The 20916-nt window shown below is 38.0% G+C and overlaps 1 protein-coding gene across 1 annotated transcript in view; it reads right to left on the bottom strand.

Moving 5' to 3' along the window:
• Positions 1 to 20916, bottom strand: part of LOC128642575 (ficolin-1) — a 116418-nt gene that overhangs the window by 13312 nt on the left and 82190 nt on the right. The window contains exons 6-8 of the mRNA XM_053695340.1: positions 10023 to 10150; positions 6541 to 6670; positions 4780 to 4914 (exon numbers count right to left, since the gene is read on the bottom strand). Coding sequence (XP_053551315.1) covers positions 4780 to 4914; positions 6541 to 6670; positions 10023 to 10150 — 393 coding nt within the window. The remainder of the gene's footprint in view (positions 1 to 4779; positions 4915 to 6540; positions 6671 to 10022; positions 10151 to 20916) is intronic.

Here is a 20916-nt window from a genome sequence, read left to right as displayed (position 1 = left end):
TCCTTGTGGGATTGGGCAAATCCAGGGGTTTTTGGATGCCGTCTGGAAGTATGAGGCATTTTGCTAGTGTAGCAAAGAGAATCTCAAGGGAGTAAATACAGACACAGGTTAAGTCAGGTTATAGAGGCATCAATGGTTTAACTCACAGATGGTTACAAAAATTAATACATTAATAGGAAGCCATGCAAGTGAGCACATAAAGAGGAGCCTAGAGGGCCGCCCCGACCCCTACCCCTCCATGGCAGCAATCACACTAGAGATCAAATTACCTCATGCACAGTATATAGAGAAGAAAGCCGCCACCGAGGGGCGAGGGCCAGCGAGACCCCCCCCCAGACACAGGTCAACAAAAGAACTGCCCCTGAATCCAAACCAAAATTATCTTTGAGGTAGATCCCCTTCTGGCCCGGGAACAGGGGATACGACCTTGCGGAAGGGAAAAGGGGAAGAGGAAGTGACCAACCCAGACAAGCTGGGCCGGAAAGGAGGGGCCAGCCGGAGATCCCCTATTTGTAATAAGCAATTAAAGTTACTGGCTAGACAGTATAGATTAGTTTCCCTCCTGTAACACTTAAATTGAACCTTTGTTAAAAAATATGTTAGTAGAAACATAACACCACGGATGGGGTGATGTCCAGACCACAGACAGGCTGACGCAGCAACCAATAACCCAGAGCATAAAATACTTGTAAAAAGAAAATGTTAAAGCAGATATCAGCCTTAGGACAATGTGGGGAAAGGGAATGGGGGTGTGACCTGCCGACAATAACCTGGCGGGGAAGGGAGTAAAGGGCGCAACTGATATCTATGGAGGGATTAAATATTATTCAGAGAGAGAGGTTACCTCCCAGAGTGAGGGGAGAAGGGGTGAGAGAGAGTGACCAGTACCGGCCAGTAGAACCGGAAAAGGAGAGGACATAGGGGGTCACAGAGTACACAACTCACAAAAACAATGCAGTAAGGACCAGTAATGTACAGAACATTGGTAATAAAACCCCTGTAGTGAAAAAGGTTAAAGTTAGATAACAGATTGATACTACAATTTGGGCAGATAGCCCAAATACAAAAAGCTGGCACAGCAGCTATTAGCTTAAAGGGTCCACTGAATTCAATAAGAGCGGTGGCAAGGAGTAGGGGCCTTTGGAGTGTCAGGAGGAAGTCACAGCAGGTCAAATGTAAGGATAGGCTTTGTTCAGCAAAAGTCGGTAAAGGAGAATTTTATTTCATGTGTAAGGGCAGTACAGCTGCTAAGGAAGACTCTGCTGATAGGGTGAGGCAAACCCCGACATCAATGAGGCTTGTAAAGTTCCAATGAAGAACTGAGTTCAGGAAGACCTCCCTGTTATATAATGACGTTAGAGGTCTTAAAGAAAACTTTCAGGGGCCAAAAAGTAAGTTGGGTTTATTGTCCCTAATAGCACAGTGGCACAACGTATGCACCTCTCTGGAGTGGTTAATATTTCTAATAGACTAGTCTATGGGCAGTGTTTCCTCCGGAGCGGAGCCCCGACCCTCCGGAGGTATAGGCCTTAGATCCGGCCTGCACTTGTGGCCTCAGTTAGGTATTTGATGCTGCATGCTGCCCCCCCCCACATATGACTCACCAGGACTGGGTTTGGCGTTGATTCTCACTCGGCTGTAGGGACGTGATGATGTCCCAAGCGGGTTTGCTGGTCGGAAGGATGCCACTGGAGATCAAGCAGGTTATTGCGCTGAGACGACCCAAGATGGCTGCCGTTCGCGCCAAAGGTAAGAGCTCGGGAAAGTTTGCCTCTTCGTGCAGCTCAGGGCCCAGGGATACCCGCATTACACAAAGGTCTCCGCTCCCCAGGCTGTATTCCACAGAAGGTACTCCTTCACACTAAAGCTTCCTTAGATAGTCGCCGGACCCGGCTGGACAGGTGCCTATCAATTTGCGGTCGACTGTACCCGGATCCTGAGGTCAAGGCAGCTTGAGGAGAACTGCTACTTGTCGTCCCGAATCTGTGCTCCGGAGCGGATCCCCGACCCTCCGAAGCACGCCGGTGGTGGATAAACTCTGAGGATTAGTAGCTCCGCTTGGTCCTCCGACCTCTGTCCAACTTTGGGTCTCTACTTCACGGGAGAAAGTTTTTCTTTGTTCCCCTTTAGTGCAAAGGGTTGTGGTAGGTAGCTGTAGGAACTCAAAAAGCCCCAAAATTTGGGTGAATTAGCATTAAAAAAACCTTTATATCACATAGGGACCGGGAGCTCAGCCTGTACACCTCTGCTCAGCTCGACGATTAGGTCCGCCCCCCTAGGGATACAATTTTTAAAACCTTGAAGGATTAAAAGAAGTACCAGTCTTAGACCATTCTTTAGCAATGAGATTAGAGATAGTGTCTGGAATAGGAAATACTTTAAGAGTAATAACATCAGTCTTAAATACAGAATTTAAACGATTACTAGGTCTATCATCAGGAGTTTTAGGCTCCTCAATCCCTAACGTAAATAATACTTCCTTAAAAAGGACAAATATATTCAATTTTAAACATAAAAGATTTGTCAATCTCTGTCTCTGATGTAAGATCCTACGAATCAGAGGAACCCCCATCAATAGAAGATACGTCAGTATGCTGTCGGTCAGTACAAATTCACTAGATTTAAGAACATAATGCAAAGCCTTTTAACATTTATTTGAAGGTGGAATAGCAGACAATATAAAATCTTTCATTGCTGCAGAAATGTCCTTTGCATTAGACTGGAAATTATTAACAGTGATAGCATTTATACTCATAGAAAATATTAAAACAATAGCCACATAAATGAGCTGAAGAAATCAGATCAGCCTTTAACAAACACACTTATCTTTTTGTAGAGATATGTTCAAGCAGCTTAGTTTCTATGGTAACTTCTGAGGAAGGTTCAGTTTGAGACATAGTTGCATAAAAAAAATAATATATATATATATAAATAGTTTGCAATTTTATATCTATGCTCCTATATATAGCAGGCTTGAGAGAGTGTGAATAAGTGCTAATATATATAAAAAAAAGTATTGAAAAAAGCAGTGATATAACAAGTGCTGCATATAGCTTTCTAACAAAAAAATGAAAAACACAGGGCGATTTGGGGGTGGAGTTTATCCCCAAACAGGTCAAGACATGCCCTTTTTTATTTTTATTTTTTTAAAGACATGCCAAGACATGCTAAGACATACAAAGATATGTTTCAAACAAACCTGTTTTGCAGCTATAATATATAAGGAGCACTAAACAACTGACTCAAGGCCTATATATATAAACAATATATAACAACGTTACTTAAAAAGTGCCTAATCCATAGCTGAGAGTGTCTTTGTTAAAAAAGATACATTTTCATACTTACCTTAAAGACACCCATCCACATATAGCAGACAGCCAAACCAGTACTGAAACATATCAGCAGAGTTAATGGTGCACAACTATATTTTAGATCTATAAAGGGAGGCAGCAGATGAATCCCTGCAACCGATTTACAGAGAGCCTTATAAAAAGCTTTCCCATAGGCAAAACATGGTATCATCAGGCAATACTCCTTTCACATCCCTCAAGACAAACACTGCACTTAGAGAGGAACTGGGCTTCAATATGCTTAGAAGTGCCTTTCACTGAAGAAATCAAGCACATCATGCTTCAAGTTTTTTAAACTGAGGCATGAGTGAGGTGGGAGGTGTATTTATAGGCATTTAAGGTTTGGGAAACTTTGCCCCCTCCTGGTAGGAATGTATATCCCACCAGTAACTAGCTTGTGGACTCTCGCCACCTATATGAAAGAAATATATATAGTATCCCCATATAAATGTTTTGTTTCAAGGATAGCCTTATGTTAATCCCACACATCCCACACAGCCAACACCTCCACTTTGAATAAAATTCAAAATTTTGACCCTAACATCCAAAGCCCTCATCAACACTGAACCCTTCTATATCTCTGCAAATACTCCAAAACTTGTCCCCTCTGCACCCCTCCTCTTTGCCCAAGACCTACTTCTCTCCCCAAGGATGCTTACAACTTACGTTAAGATGTCTCTACAACTTATGTTTCCCTCTCCCTCAATGTCTCCATGTACTCCTTTTAGAATGTAAGCTCACGAGTCCACCTGTCCTGTTGATCATTTTTTGTAACGCCGGTTTACAGCTTACAGTGACTCAAAGGCAGGGCCCTCTACCCTTATCACTTATGTAAATGTCTTCAGAATATTGTACTCCATAACTGTATACTTAAAGAGACATGAACCCCTAAATTTATCTTTATGATTTAGGTAGAACATACAATTGTAAACAACTTTCCAGTTTACAACTATTCACATTCTCTTGGTATCATTTGTTGAAGAAGCAGCACTACTGGTTTCTAAATGAACACATGGGTGAGCCAATGACAATCGGTATATATCTGCAGCCACCAATCAGCAGCTAGAACCTAGGTTCTTTGCTGCTCCTGAGCTTACCTAGATAAACCTTTTAGCAAAGGATAACAAGAGAAGGAAGCAATTAAATAATAGAAGAAAAGTTGATTCAAATTGTATGCTCTGTCTAAATCATGAATGTCTAATTATGACTTTACTGTCCCTTTAATGTTACAGTGCTGTGTTAATATGTTGGAGCTTCATAAATAAATAACAATAATAAAAATTCCATTCACTATGCAACATCAGTTTTTAATAGTTATGTGGTCTCAATATAACCTATACAAAAATACAGCAAAACTATTTAATGTATTCAATAACAAATTGCAAGTATGATTTATATATTTCCAGCTTGAAGCGTCACTATCACTTACCTGCAGTGCCCTCCTTGAAGGCGCCGAGTAATAACTTGTATTTCTCAGTCTCTCCCAGGATTTGGAAGGAAGTATATTTGGCAAATTGCTTTGTGTTCTCAAAGTCCTGGAGATCTATGCGCAGTTCCCATGTGCCTGTGACGAGTCGGTAATAAACATATTTTATTACATATTAAATGAATAGTAAAGTCCAAATTAAACTTTCATGATTTAGACAAGGCATGTGATTATAAACAACTTTCCAATTTACTTTTATCATAAAATTTGCTTTGTTCTCTATTATTAGTTAAAAGCTAAACCTAGGTAGCGCTCATATGCTAATTTCTAAGCCCTTGAAGGCATCCTCTTATCTGAATGCATTTGACCGTTTTTTACAGCTAGAGGGTGTTAGTTCATGTGTTATTCATATAAATAACATTGTGCTCACGCATGTGGAGTTATTTTAGAGTTAGCACTAGACATGTGTAATTCATTTCGTTCTGAATCCAAATTCGGACGAAATTCGAGTAATTCAGAGATTCAAATGTATCAGAATTTCCGAACCCCCTAGTAACAAAACGAAACTAATCCAAATGAATTTGTAGCAAAAAATCTGAATTAGTTCGGATTCATTCGTTTTATTCGAATGGCCATGGCACGATAGTCTGACTTTCTGGACTATTTACAATTCCTTTGCCGTTCCATATTTATTATTAAAAAAAAAATTAATAGAGATATATTACAATTAAATATAGTAAGATAGAACAGTGAAATAATTCCTTTTGTGTTGGTTGGAACCATCTGAATCAACGTAACATAACATATGAATGAATCCGAACATATCGAACTTCCGAATACATCCGAACGCATCTGATATCGAATCAATCCGAATGCATCCGAAATGAATGACTGCTATATGAAATTAATCCGAATGCATCCGAAACAAAATAAAAAAATACAGTTCATCTGAATCAACGTAACATAACATAACAAATTAATCCCAACATATCGAACTGTATTTTTTAATTTTGTTTCGGATGCATTCGGATTAATTTCATATAGCAGTCATTCATTTCGGATGCATTCGGATTGATTCGATATCAGATGCGTTCGGATGTATTCGGAAGTTCGATATGTTTGGATTCATTCATATGTTATGTTACGCTGATTCAGATGGTTCCAACCAACACAAAAGGAATTATTTAACTGTTCTCTCTCACTATATTTAATTGCAATATATCTATATTCGTTTTTTTTGGGTTTTTTTTTTTTAATAAATGTGGAACGGCAAAGGAATTGTGATTAGTCCAGAAAGTCAAACTATCGCGCCACGGCCATTCGAATAAAACAAATGAATCCGAACTAATTCGGATTTTTCGTTACAAATGAATTTGGATTAGTTTAGTTTCGTTACTAGGGTGATTCGGAAATTTGGATACATTAAATCAACGAATGACACGAATTTTGATTTTGAACAAAACAAATTGCACATGTCTGGTGCACATGTCTATTTAGCACTAATTGCCTGAAATGCAAGTCTGTCAAAAGATCTGAGATAAGGAGGCAGTCTGCATAGGCTTAGATAAAAGGTAATAACAGAGGTAAAAAGTACATTTCTATAACAGCGTTGGTTATGCAAAACTGGGGAATGGTAAATAAAGGGATTATGTATATTTTTAAACAATAGCATTGTTGGTGTTTACTATCCCTTTAATGTCTACAAACTCTAGGTTTATTGGTTTTTATTCTGCCATTCAAAGAGAAAAACAGAGAGACTATGACCTGTTGATGTTATCTTGTGAATATTATCGTTTCCCAACCAGAACTCATTCAGACGGCTGCCAAATCCGGTCTTGTATGATTTCCAATCACGGAAGAAGTCAACAGAACCATCCCAGCGCCGCTGAAACACCTACAGAAAAAGGTGTATGACCACAAAATGAATTATCTATGTTCTAATATTTTATCTAAACAATATATACACTGGTGAAATAACTCATTCTTACAGATAAGGTCGTTTAGCAAAAGAAAATTAGAGATGCACAGATGTTTTTGATACTACATTAAATGTTGGCGGAACATTGTGCAATTTAAAAAAAAATGTTAAAGGCCTACTAAACCCAATTTTTTTCTTTCATGATTTGGATAGAGCATGCACAGTTTAAGCAAATTCTAATTTACTCCCATTATCAATTTTTCTTCATACTCTTGGTATCTTCATTTGAAAAGCAGGAATGAAAGTTTAGGCGCCGGTGTTCTGTTAAGGGAACAAACTTTTGAAAAGAGCGAACCATGTCACTTCCTGTGACGTTACATCAGCTGTTGTACACATTTTGGCCCTAATGAGCATGCTTGCCAGCGTCATCACATACCTGGCCGCATACGTCACCGTGAAACTATTTAGACTTGTGAAATTAAGAAGCCTTTCTATAGCGCATGCGTGGGATTTTCTATCGCAAATGGGGGGGTCTATGGAACGCTGTTTATTCAACAATATATGTGAATTATGGTGTAAAATCGATATAAATGTAAGGATAGGAAAATGTATATTAAAACACATAGAACAATTTATTAGGGTGTGGATGGAACAAAAATATAAAATAACTTAACCTATAACTTCAAACGCATACAAACAAGAAGGCGTGCATTCAAAGCACTTCACTTTATGTTTAGTTTAAAATACGAGATTGCAAAATAATATTTTTGTTGCTAAAGCAATGACAACGTGACCAGACTTTCTACTAAAGTAAAATGGATCTTCCAACAGAAGCAGTGGCGAGAGCCGAGTGGCTGTTTGTCATGCAGGGACGAATAAACAGCGTTCTATAAACCCCCCCATTTGGGATAGAAAATCCCACGCATGCGCTATAGAAAGGCTTCTTAATTTCACAAGTCTATATAGTTTCACAGTGACGACGCTGTCACGCATGCGCATTAGGGCCAAAATGTGTACAACAGCTGATGTAACGTCACAGGAAGTGACATGGTTCGCTCTTTTCAAAAGTTCGGTCCCTTAACAGAACACCGGCCCGTTTTAAGTTCAGCCCTTGGGTAGCACTTGCTGATTGGTGCCTAAATGTAGCCACCAATCAGCAACAAAGAAAATTTGATAATAGGAGCAAATTAGAAAGGTGCTTAAAATTGCATGCTCTATCTGAATCATAAAAGAATTGGGTTTAGTGTCCCTTTAACTGTAATATTTGCATATTCACATAAACATTTTGATTCTCAAAATCTATAAAGTAAGACTATATTGTTTCTCAAACCAATAGTGGATATGGCCGCGGGTGGCAGCATTTGGCTTTTTTTGGAATCTGATTTATTCTGGTGAAAAAAGTAACACACAAAGATCTACGCAAATCCAGATCTTTATCTGTTGCACTTTCACACAAATAAATCCAGCGCAGAAAAGAGACGAAATTAGACATTTGTTTGAGAAGCGAGTTGCTGAATTCACGTCTATTGTTTGCCCTCTATCTAAACAAAAACACAAAACATAACAGAATAGACCCTTGTGAAAATGTGGAATTAAAATGAAAAAAATATTTTGTGGGATATTACCTAGCGCTAGATTACGAGTGGAGCCGTATTTTGCTTTCGAGCTTGCGTGTTAACTCCACTAGAAGTAAGCTTTCTGCGTGCGTTTTACAAATTGAAAGTAAAAAGTTTTCGCACAAGCGCGAAACCCGACACCCGCATAAAACCAAACTTTGAATATCGCAACCACGTTAATGTATTCTGTCATATTCTTCAATGGAGCTCGAAAAGTAAAATAAATAAATAAATTAGACCCTACTCACGCACAAACCCCATTGCGTTTAACCAAAGTGCACTAACCCAACATAAAATATGAATATTTTCCATTCCAATGTCCTTCACATAACAGAATATGTTCTATTTCTTCTTAAATACATATTTCTATGTACAGTATGTCTGATGTTTTTTGGTAAAATATATATCTATACCTAGTCGTCATATACAGCACATATGGTATGAAAATGTATAGATATATACAGATATATATAAATAGAAATATCTATTTAAAATATTCCCCTATGTAAAGAACATTGTAATGTGAAATATTTACAGTACTTGATTGCAAATTGCTCCAATGCACATTTATATGTCTATATATGTATTTATTTGTTTATGTGTATATATGTCTTTAAATACACTAAAACATTATTTATATATATATATATATATATATATATGTATATACACATTATTTATTATGTATATGTATGTATAAAGGGACAGTCTAAAACCTTATTCATCTTAAATTCTTACCTTAGATTAAGCTGCAAATAGCCAGATTCACCCCCTTTTATCCAGAGCCTATCTACTATTAGAAATGACCATTGAACTCTCTCTCGCTCGCTCTAAAAAACCCCATTGATTTCTGGGATATTGTATATAATTTGCGGGCGTCAGGCAACCGCTATTAAAATTCAGAGACTCCCAAAACTTCTGGGAGAGTTGGGATGTCTGGAATAACATTGACAGTCTGTTGAATCCAACTAGTGAGCCTTTTGTGATTGGACTCCATGTGTAGCCCAGATCATGATGTCATCATTAGGCTGAGCTTGGCAGTCATTTCATAGTGGTCAGAAACAATATTCATCTTAAAATACGTTTTTTACCATTCCTGCTGGATAATACAGAAAAGGTGCAGGAGGCTATTTGCAGCTTATGCTAAGGCAAGACTTTAAGATAATTAAGGTGTAGACTTAAACCCCTTAGTAATCTAGCCCTAAATATATGTGACAAAAATGTAATTTGGATGCTAAGTGGTGCTTCTAGAGAATAAGGTTCCCATATATAAATATTGAGGCACTCTCAGGACTTTCATTAAATGTTGCTCAAGCAGATAAAGGATTTCTGTATAAGATACTAATTGGTCTTGAAAATGGTCCTTGCGTGGACCCAAACGTTGACCTAACCTGGAAATAAAAAGTTAAATAAACAACATTTAATGTCCTGAGAGTGCTTCTTCATTTCAATATTTATTTTTATATTTATAATCAGAGCACCCTGGTATCCTGGGTCTTCATTACATACACACAATAATCAACAGGATGCACTCTCTGGATTTTTATAGCAATCAAAATTTGTGTTTGTGGGAGAGCGCTTTCAAGGATTTATATATACAGTATATATTTATATAGGCAATTACCGATATAAAGTACTTTTGAATATTTCTCTTGCAGATTCTTATTTATATTGAAGAGTTTCTGTAAGAGAAAAGTCTGCCTGGCACTTACAATCCAGCCTCCTCCATCCGTATGCAGATCACACAGGACCTTCAGAGGTTGCTTCCCATCTGGGTAGATTGTGTACCAGTCACTTAGGACCTCTCCCTGATCCTGCAGCTCCTTACAGTTCCTCGCAGCTAGAAGATAAAGACAATAAACGATGTCATTTCTGATGAATTAGGTAAATCAAGTTAAATGTTTTTGAAACTTGAATAATAATTTATAAATATATATTTTTTTTATTGAAGTTTAAACGTCAAGATACAGACAATGCGGTACAAAAATAAATACCATTTACATGATAGAAATATCGAAATATTCAAAATTCACTTATGTTAAAAGCAGATAAACCCGTAACGGTAGCCTTCCTTAACAGACAAAAAACAACAACAATTTTTTCAATTTGATGAAATGGCAGTAATAAACATCTGTACAGAAACGCAAATTGAATAAATATGCCATCTGACCTTTAAACCTTCTGGAGTCTATACAAGACCACCCTTGGATCTCATGAAAGATATTGTTATGGAAGGCAAGATGGACCACAATATGCTATATAACTTCAATATAGATAACTAAAACAACATGGTATTTGTGCAGTTATGATATTAGATATCTGTTAACTACCTACTATATAGAGACACTAAGGTCCCGATGATCGAAAGTGCTATGAGGCTGCGAAATATTCAAAGGGATCCGCCGCTATGTCTAACGAGCCTGTTGGAATATTCCAAGCTCTCGACATAGCCGATTCGGCGAGAGGCGTTTACTATACCTGCCATTGTTCGGCAATGCTGACTTAGACAACACCCAGCATCGCTGACCATATTGGGGATGTATAGTAAAGGATATCTTGAATATAACTGCCGTCTGCCTAATCGATAATCCTAATACCCTAAACCGAAGTACCCCTCAATCGCAAACTGACATTAAACTAATAAACATCTACACAGCAACATACCAACTGCAAGTAGCAATTAACCTTTAAACTGCCATATACCCACCCCAAGTCCCATCTATTAACCCCCTATACCACCACATACTCACCGCAAGTCATATCTATTAACCCCCTATACCGCAACATGCCCACCGTAAGTCCTATCTATTAACCCCTATATGCCGCAACATACCCACCGCAAGTCATATCTATTAACCCCCTAAACCACCACATACTCACCACAAGTCCTATCTATTAACCCCCCTATACCGCAACATACCCACCCCAAGTCTTATCTATTAACCCCCTATATGCCGCAACATACCCACCGCAAGTCCTATCTATTAACACCCTATATGCCGCAACATACCCACCGCAAGTCCTATCTATTAACCCCTATACCACCACAAGTCCTATCTATTAACACCCTATATGCCGCAACATACCCACCGCAAGTCCTATCTATTAACCCCTATACCACCACAAGTCCTATCTATTAACCCCTATACCACCACATACTCACCACAAGTCCTATCTATTAACCCCCCTATACCGCAACATACCCACCGCAAGTCATATCTATTAACCCCCTATACCACCACATACCCACCCCAAGTCTTATCTATTAACCCCCTATATGCCGCAACATACCCACTGCAAGTCATATCTATTAACCCCCTATACCACCACATACTCACTGCAAGTCCTATCTTTTAACCCCCTTTACCACCACATACCCACCCCAAGTCTTATCTATTAACCCCCTATACTGCCACATACCCATTGCAAGTCCTAACTATTAACCCTCTATGCAGGCATAAACAGATCACAAGTCATAACTATTAACCTGTAACAAGAAAGCAAAGACAGGCGCAGCCCGATTCAAGTGCAGCAAATTTTATTACAGGTAAGTGCACATAGACAAATGGCTACTTACAAGATAAGGCATATAAAACAGCATTAAAAACGTAATTTCCAGACTAGGATTCCACTGGTGTAGGGAGGAAGTCCTCTATGTGAAATGACACCCCGGCCGTAGTTGAAAACCAAATGTGGCAAATGCTGATGGATAATCCTCCGTGATGTGGAACAAACACAGATAGTCTGTCTGGAACCAAAGTCCAGTGATTCAAGAGTCTCTACGCGTTTCGTCTGAGGACGCTCAGACTTTTTCAAGAGAAATGACATAACTTTTAACCTCCTATGCCGCCATAAACCCCAAATGCAAACTAACCTAACCACCCCCTTTAAACCAAAATCCCTAAGCTTAAAATATGTTTAAAAAAATTAGTAAAAAATAAAAAACCCAGAGGGGGGGTTAGTTGTTAGTGTAGTTCTAATTTGCGTTAGTGAGTAGCTGTATATTGAGCAGCTATATAGTGAACTGCTTTATTGCAAATAGCTGTTGTGATACAAATGTGATATGGCAGGCCATATAGAGTGTGATGAATGTGAACCAGTCTTCTTGGCCTATATGAATCTATATAAACAGAGAAATCCTGAGTTGCTGACATGGCATAGACTTAAGGCTTATATATTACTTGTTTTGATTGAAAAAAATGCTGAACAAAACAATATGTATTCTAAAAGAACAAATGACTCCTCCTTGGTTGAGACATTTGTTGGACCGGATACATCTTGACAGGAACAAGAGACACATAGACAGTTTCATAACCTCTTTTGCAAAAACTAATGCAAGAACTATTATTAAAAGTGTATAAAAAGGATGTGGGACTTTCTCTCCCCAGGCTTCTCAATTCAAGGGAAGACGTGTAGTTTGGATATAAAAACTGAAACTCCCAGATCTTCTATATCGTTCGGGCTGAAGTTTGATGGAATCCCCAGCCACAGTGGGACATATATGATGCACTATCTGGTGATGTAGTGATTCATTTTCCTTTTATATAAACAAGTTGTTATTATACATTATTGTTTAGGATTGTTCTTTTCTTTTGTGAATAAACTATTATACCTATTAAGAATAGCAAAGAGCTCAATTATTGATTTTAGCATATGTATTAAGGTATACATTTTGTTAGGCAATACATAATTTGGTACCAGGAGTGGGGTATTTAAGTATTTGACTATTGAAATACTTGTGTTGGTTGCGGGTGTTTCGCTGTCAACTTATAAATAAATAAACTTATTCACAAAAGAGATTTTATTTAAAGTGAAGGTAAAGTTACGTTACTCTCTATTCAGAATTCCATTTATGTGTTAAAATAAACATTGGTCTAATTCATCATTTTTCTTAATTATTGCTTTAAAAAAAGTTATCAACATTTTTACGGCAATTAACTAGCCTCATTTATTCAACCCGTTTTTTCTTGTTATTGTTTTCATTGCGGTCACGTTTTTCGCTTGTCCTATTGAAATTTAGGCCGTTAGGCGGCCGTCACTGCACGTCATCCGCCTATTCGTGAAAGAGCGCATGCGCAACTATTTTTTCATAGCATTCAACACCGCGCGCGCTCCCGTGTTCTATTTACACGTCTGAACCAATACGTCATCTGCATCATCTAAATGATACAGACAAGCGCATCTTTTCACTTTTCAAGCAGCTGATTAGAAGTCACTAACTCACATACTATTCTAACCAATTTTATTAATGGTAATACATCGTTATATCTGAATAGAAGCTATTTGTAAGTAAAAATAAATCCGGTGTTAGCGCATGCGCTGTTAAAAGCGGCATCGGGAACACGCTTTTGATAGACGTAGAGAGCGGGTGGGACCGCTCTATACGTCACTAACCTAAAACAGGGAAATAGGGGTTGGGAGGAGTCAGCTGTGAAACGGTAGGGATTTATAAAGATATATATTTTTTAAATTAGCTATGTAATAGAGAAATAAACTTTGCAATTGTATCATATAAATAATAACAAATGCAGTGCTGTCTTCTGGAAGTAAAATATTTACCTTCACTTTAAGGGTAACAATGTTTAAAAAGAGAGTTAACGTTGTCAAAGACGTTACTATTCCCGGGTGGGATGATTTACCTTATAATGATGTGGCACATGAGGTAGCTAAAGGAGCGGTATTGGGTGAAAAATGGGACTTGATTCTTAAAGAAGCTAATCTCGTTGATGTAGTTAAAACATTAGAGGAAGTGCCTGTTGAGAGCAGAAAAGAACAGCCCGCTTTAGCACGGAGGCAATGGATAATGTGTACAGCATATAGGGAACAACATAAGAAAGCAGAAAATTGGCGTAAGTGTAATTTAAAATTAGAAAAACACATTGCTGAATTAGAGGGTAATATTATGGTAGCGCAATGCAACAATAGGTTGCTTTTAGATAAGTTGAGTACGTATCAACATGTAGCTGAAGAAGCTGCGATGAAGGTAGTAGCTAATAAATATAAAAAAACCAAAAGGGAAAGTTAGTAAAGATAAAATCAGGAAATATATAGCATCAGCAGGAGTAAATTGGGATCAGATAGATGGAAAGGAGACTAGTGAATTGTGGAAACTATATAGGAAACATGTACAAGCACATGTAACAAAAACTCCTAGTGCGCCTCCTCTTGAAAAAGAGATGAAATACCCTGATTGGGGAGAATTTAAGAAATTGTATCCATGGGAGGATATAGCCACAATAGTAGCCAAGATGAATGTAAAAACACAACGAGAAGAACCAAAATCACTTCTCGATGTCAGTGATAGTGAATAGGTAGCCAGCCAAACCCCAGTAGATATAAGATATGATAACTGCCCCTATGTAAATTTGCAGATACATTGGAAAGGAATTAATGTACAACGAGTTCCCGCTTTAGTGGATACTGGGGCGGAGGCTACTTTAATTTATGGCAATCCCAAAAAATTTAAAGGGGCAAAATTTAGCATAATTGGAACAGGAGAGGTAGAATTAATTACAACTGGAATAGGATGCCAGATACGTTCTGAACACTATGGACAATTAGCCTCAAGATCTAGCTTAGCTATGAGGGGTATATCAGTACTTGGAGGAGTTATAGATGCTGATTATCAAGGAGAAATTAAAGTAATTTTAATGAACAATGGAAAACAAATATTACATATTCAAGAAGGGGACAGAATAGCTCAGTTGTTGATAATTCCATTGTTCATGGCAACTATGAAAGAGGGTGAATCCCCAACTACATTAACAGTAAGAGGGGATAAGGGCTTTGGTTCATCAAATATTAAAAATGTAGGTGCTAAAATATGGATTCAAAATCTTCAAGGACCGCCAGATGCGGCGGAAGTGCTGTAGGCAATGATAAAACTTTATTAGTAATGAGACCATGTAAAGAACAATGGGACCATATACCTGAGGAAAAATGTTAACTTCGAGAACAAAATTGTGTTTTACCTTTTACCGATATGGCTGAAATTCAGTATATGGATTCTTATTTTTGGCCTCCATGGAAAGCTTTTTGGGATACAAGCCGTAACACCAGGAGAAGAGATTGTACGGAAAGAAAGTCAAACTGTTAGGTGTGGATGGGTGAATCGAACACGAATTCAAAAACAGGATAATTGCACGTGATGGCAACACCTTTTGTAATATAGCCAATGTGACTGTTAATCCAGGATATCTTTGGACACCCCATAAGAACAAAAGTATCAACCAAATTACTGTTTATATGATGATACCGGAACTATACATATCCAAAATCTGACTTCAATACGCTGTGCTGGAGTCGATTTGGGGTATATATGGACAACTGTTCAAGAAAGAATACAAACTATACAAACATTAGCACAAAATAGTTCCACAGATCTACCTTATGAGTATACCAAGGGAATACTTGTGTATAATATGACAAACTTGAATGTATTTGTGTGCTATAATGCTTCCAAAATAAGTAATCAAAATTTATGGGCACAATATATTATTTTAATTAATAAGAATAGTACAGTTACTGATCCAGGAAAAATTAAAAGGATACCTTCAACTTGTATAAAGGTTGGATTAAATGTACAAAAGATCTTCGTAGATGTAGAAGTTCAATTTCCACCAACAACAGAGTGAAAAATACAAACCCGAAGGGCATGGTATGATACTTTGTTAGGATCATATGGTACAATTGCTGGAACACTGATTTGATATAGAAACTTTAGCAAATAGATTACATAATGTAGGACAAGGCATGAACAAGGCTTTAAGATATCAAGCTAGATGGATGCCTAATACTTTTAGGACACAACAAAAACAATTAGATATTAGTTTTGATGTATTGGATTTGGTTAATGCCATGAGTTATTGGGGGAGGATTTAACTCATAATTTATCTTCCTTTATTCATTGGACAGTGTGTAGTATTAAAACATTAAATCAAATCCAACAAAAAAAAATGCTGCTCAAACTAGATTGATAACTGGTAATTTAGGATTATGGAAACAATTATTGAACATAAAAAATTCCAACATGTGGATAAAGGTGGAAAGTGTTTTAATCAATTGTAATGATACAGTATGTAAAGGAAATGTACAATTATATAATTATACCGACATACAGGTGAAACTCAAAAAATTAGAATATCGTGCAAAAGTTAATTTATTTCACTAATGCAACTTAAAAGGTGAAACTAATATATGAGAGAGACTCATTACATGCAAAGCAAGATAGTTCAAGCTGTGATTTGTCATAATTGTGATGACAGCTCATGAAAACCCCAAATCCACTGTCTCAGAAAATTAGAATATTACATGCAATCAATAAAACAAGGATTGTACATAGAAGAATATTGGACCTCTGAAAAGTATAAGCATGCATACTGTATGTACTCAGTACTTGGTTTGGGCCCCTTTTGCAGCAATTACTGCCTCAATGCGGTGTGGCATGGAAGCTATCAGCCTGTGGCACTGCTGAGGTGTTATGGAAGACCAGGATGCTTCAATAACAGCCTTCAGCTCTTCTGCATTGTTCGGTCTCATGTCTCTCATCTTTCTCTTGGCAATGCCCCATAGATTCTCTATAGGGTTCAGGTCAGGCGAGTTTGCTGGCCAATGAAGCACAGTAATCCCACAGTCATTGAACTAGGTTTTGGTGCTTTTGGCAGTGTGGGCAGGTGCCAAGTCCTGTTGGAAAATGAAGTCAGCATCCACATAAAGCTCGTCTGTGGAAGGAAGCATGAAGTGCTCCAAAATCTCCTGGTAGACGGCTGCGTTGACCCTGGACTTAATGAAGAACAGTGGACCAACACCAGCAGATGACATGTCTCCCCAAATCAACACAGACTGTGGAAACTTCACACTGGACTTCAAGCATCTTGCAGTGTGTGCCTCTCCATTATTCCTCCATACTCTGGGTCCTTGGTTTCCAAATGAGATGCAAAATTTGCTCTCATCAGAAAAGAGGACTTTGGACCACTGAGCAACAGACCAGGTCTGTTTTTCTTTAGCATAAATAAAAAGAGAGAAGCGCTCAACCTGAGAACGAACAATAGCATAATAGCTTGTTCTATGGCTAGTTACCACCCAAAAAGCAGCCTCTTTTTGCTCAACATATGCCTTTCACAGAGAAGAACTTTCCTGAAGCATATCAGTCTGATCCTGACTTCACAGTACAGTCCAGCCCCGAAATACCAGGCAATCCCTCTCTGAACGAGAGAAACAGCAAAACCCCAGATGTACGTTTTGGCCTATTGTGGGCCTCGTCAGTGAGGTGCAGCCATATCCCTCTAGGCACACTGAGCAACGGGTCCACGTCTGGATTCCCGCATCTGTTTTTCTTTAGCCCAGGTAAGATGCTTCTGACGTTGTTTGTTGTTCAGGAGTGGCTTGACAAGAGGAATATGACATTTGAAGCCCATGTCCAGGAGCAGTCTGTGTGTGGTGGCTCTTGATGCACTGACTCCAGCCTCAGTCCACTCCTTGTAATAGTCCCCAACACTTTTGAATGGCCTTTTCCTGACAATCCTCTCCAGGTTGTGGTCATCCCTGCTGCATGTGCACCTTTTTCTTCCACACTTTTCCCTTCCACATAACTTTCTATTAATGTGCTTTGATACAGCACTTTGGGAACATCTACTAAACCAGACTGAGAGACCATTTAAAGGCTCAAGAACCCTTTGCAGGTGTTATGGCTTAATTAGCTGATTAGAGTGGGACACTTTGAGCCTAGAATATTGCACCTTTTCACAATATTCTAATTTTCTGAGATTGTGGATTTGGGGTTTTCATGAGCTGTAAGCCATAATAATCACAATTATGACAAATCACGGCTTGAACTATATTGCTTTGCATGTAATGAGTCTATCTCATATATTAGTTTCACCTTTTAAGTTGCATTAGTGAAATAAATTAACTTTTGCACGATATTCAAATTTTTGGAGTTTCACCTGTAGATATTATGTGCAAATGTAAAGCTTTACCTATGATTTTAGGAGGTGCATATTGGATGTCTCAGTTTAAAGGTACCTTTATTGATACATTCCAGACTATATGAACCATGTTTATTGCAAAATACTATTAACGTCTGTGATTGGACAATCCTACTTATACAATGGAAAATGTTGATTGAAATAGCTTCACAAACACTATGTATAGTTACTAATGAGGAGGTGATACCTCATATGCAATTACCTTTTGTTGGATGTATAGCTAATCTTACTACTTTTAAATGGGAAAATAGGACCTATATATTACATCCAGAGCTTCATATAAATGTGAGTTTCCTGTGGCTACCAAATATAATGATGATTCCCAATTGGAATTGATCTTTTTCAGCATTACATTACATCACGAGTAGATCAGAATTGGTAAAGACACATTTAAAATGGTTGAATCAGACTTTGCAACATCAAGTTATATACACAACTATAATTGGACAGGATTTAGTTGAAATAGGCTCAAATATTGAAACAGCAATACAACATCATTGGTAGGATATTTTTATGGGATATTCACCATCAGCTACTCAGATGCTAAATTGGATAATTCACCCAGTATTTGTGATAGCAATCCTAATTTGTATATTAACATTATGGAATTGCTACTTGTCTTATCGAATGTTCTGCAGACCTTTGAAAGTCATGGCTTATTCATATGGTCAATAAGATTGGTTCAAGGACTGAATGTGATACAAATGTGATATGGCAGGCCATATAGAGTGTGATTATTGTGAACCAGTCTTCTTGGCCTATATGAATCTATATAAACAGAGAAATGGTAATGTAGTGACTTTTATATAAACAAGTTGTTATTATACATTATTGTTTCGGTTTGTTCTTTTCTTTTGTGAATAAACTATTATACCTATTAAGAATAACAAAGAGTTCAATTATTGCTTTTAGCATATGTATTAAGGTATACATTTTATTAGGCAATACAGCTGTATAGTGAGTAGATGTAAAGTGAGCAGCTGTATAGTGAGATAGTGAGCAGCTGTATAGTAAGCAGCTGCATATTGAGTAGCTTTATTGTGAGCAGCTGTATAGTGAGCAGCTGTATAGTGAGTAGCTGTACTTCGAATAGCTGTATACTGAGTAACTGTATAGTGAGTAGCTATATAATACGTAGCTGTATAGTGAGCAGCTGTATAGCGTGTAGCTGTATAGTGTGTAGCTGTATAATGAGTAGCTGTATAGTGAGCAGCTGTATAGCGTGTAGCTGTATAGTGTGTAGCTGTATAATGAGTAGCTGTATAGTAAGCAGCTTTATTGTGAGTAGCTGTATAGTGAGCAGCTGTATAGTGAGTAGCTGTACTTCGAATAGCTGTATACTGAGTAACTGTATAGTGAGTAGCTGTATAATACGTAGCTGTATAATACGTAGCTTTATAGTGAGCAGCTGTATAGCGTGTAGCTGTATAGTGTGTAGCTGTATAATGAGTAGCTGTATAGTAAGCAGCTTTATTGTGAGTAGCTGTATAGTGAGCAGATGTACTTTGAGTAGCTGTATAGAGAGCAGCTGTATAGAGAGCAGCTGTATAGTGAGCAGCTGTATAGCGTGTAGCTGTATAGTAAGCAGCTTTATTGTGAGTAGCTGTAGAGTAGCTGTATAGTGAGCAGCTGTATAGTGAGCAGCTGTATAGTGAATAGCTGTACAGTGAGCAGCTGAATAGTGAGCAGCTGTATAGTGAGTAGCTGTACAGTGAGTAGCTGTATAGTGAGCAGCTGTATATAGAGTAGCTGTACAGTGAGTAGCTGTATAGTGTGTAGCTGTATAGTAAGCAGCTTTATTGTGAGTAGCTGTAGAGTGAGTAGCTTTATAGTGAGTAGCTTTATAGTGAGCAGCTGTATATAGAGTAGCTGTATATAGAGTAGCTGTACAGTGAGTAGCTGTATAGTGTGTAGCTGTATAGTAAGCAGCTTTATTGTGAGTAGCTGTAGAGTGAGTAGCTTTATAGTGAGTAGCTGTATAGCATTTAGCTGTATAGCATTTAGCTGTATAGCATGTAGCTGTATAGTGTGTAGCTGTATAGTGAGTAGCTGTATAGTAAGCAGCTTTATTGTGAGTAGATGTAGAGTGAGTAGCTTTATAGTGAGCAGCTGTATAGTGAGTAGCTGTACAGTGAGCAGCTGTATAGTGAGTAGCTGTACAGTGAGTAGCTGTACAGTGAGTAGCTGAATAGTGAGCAGCTGTATAGTGAGCAGCTATATAGTGAGTAGCTGTACAGTGAGCAGCTGTATAGTGAGTAGCTGTACAGTGAGCAGCTGTATAGTGAGTAGCTGTACAGTGAGCAGCTGTATAATGAGCAGCTGTATAATGAGCATCTAGATAATTAGTAGCTGTATAGTGAGTAGCTGTATAATGAGTAGCTGCATAGTGAGCAGCTGTATAGTGAGTAGCTGTATAGTAAGCAGCTGTATATTGAGTAGCTGTATAGTGAGCAGCTGGGTATAGTGAGCAGCTATATAGTGAGCAATTGTATATTGAGTAGCTGTATATTGAGTAGCTGTATAGAGAGCAGCTGTATAGCAAGTAGCTGTATAGTGAGCAGCTGTATAGTGAGCATCTGTATAGTGAGTAGCTGTATAGAGAGCAGCTGTATAGCAAGTA

The sequence above is a fragment of the Bombina bombina genome, chromosome 12 (genome assembly GCF_027579735.1).
Source record: "Bombina bombina isolate aBomBom1 chromosome 12, aBomBom1.pri, whole genome shotgun sequence".
Taxonomy (NCBI): Eukaryota; Metazoa; Chordata; class Amphibia; order Anura; family Bombinatoridae; genus Bombina; species Bombina bombina.
The sequence above is the reverse complement of the archived record's forward strand: the minus strand, read 5'-3'. Positions and strand labels throughout refer to the sequence as shown.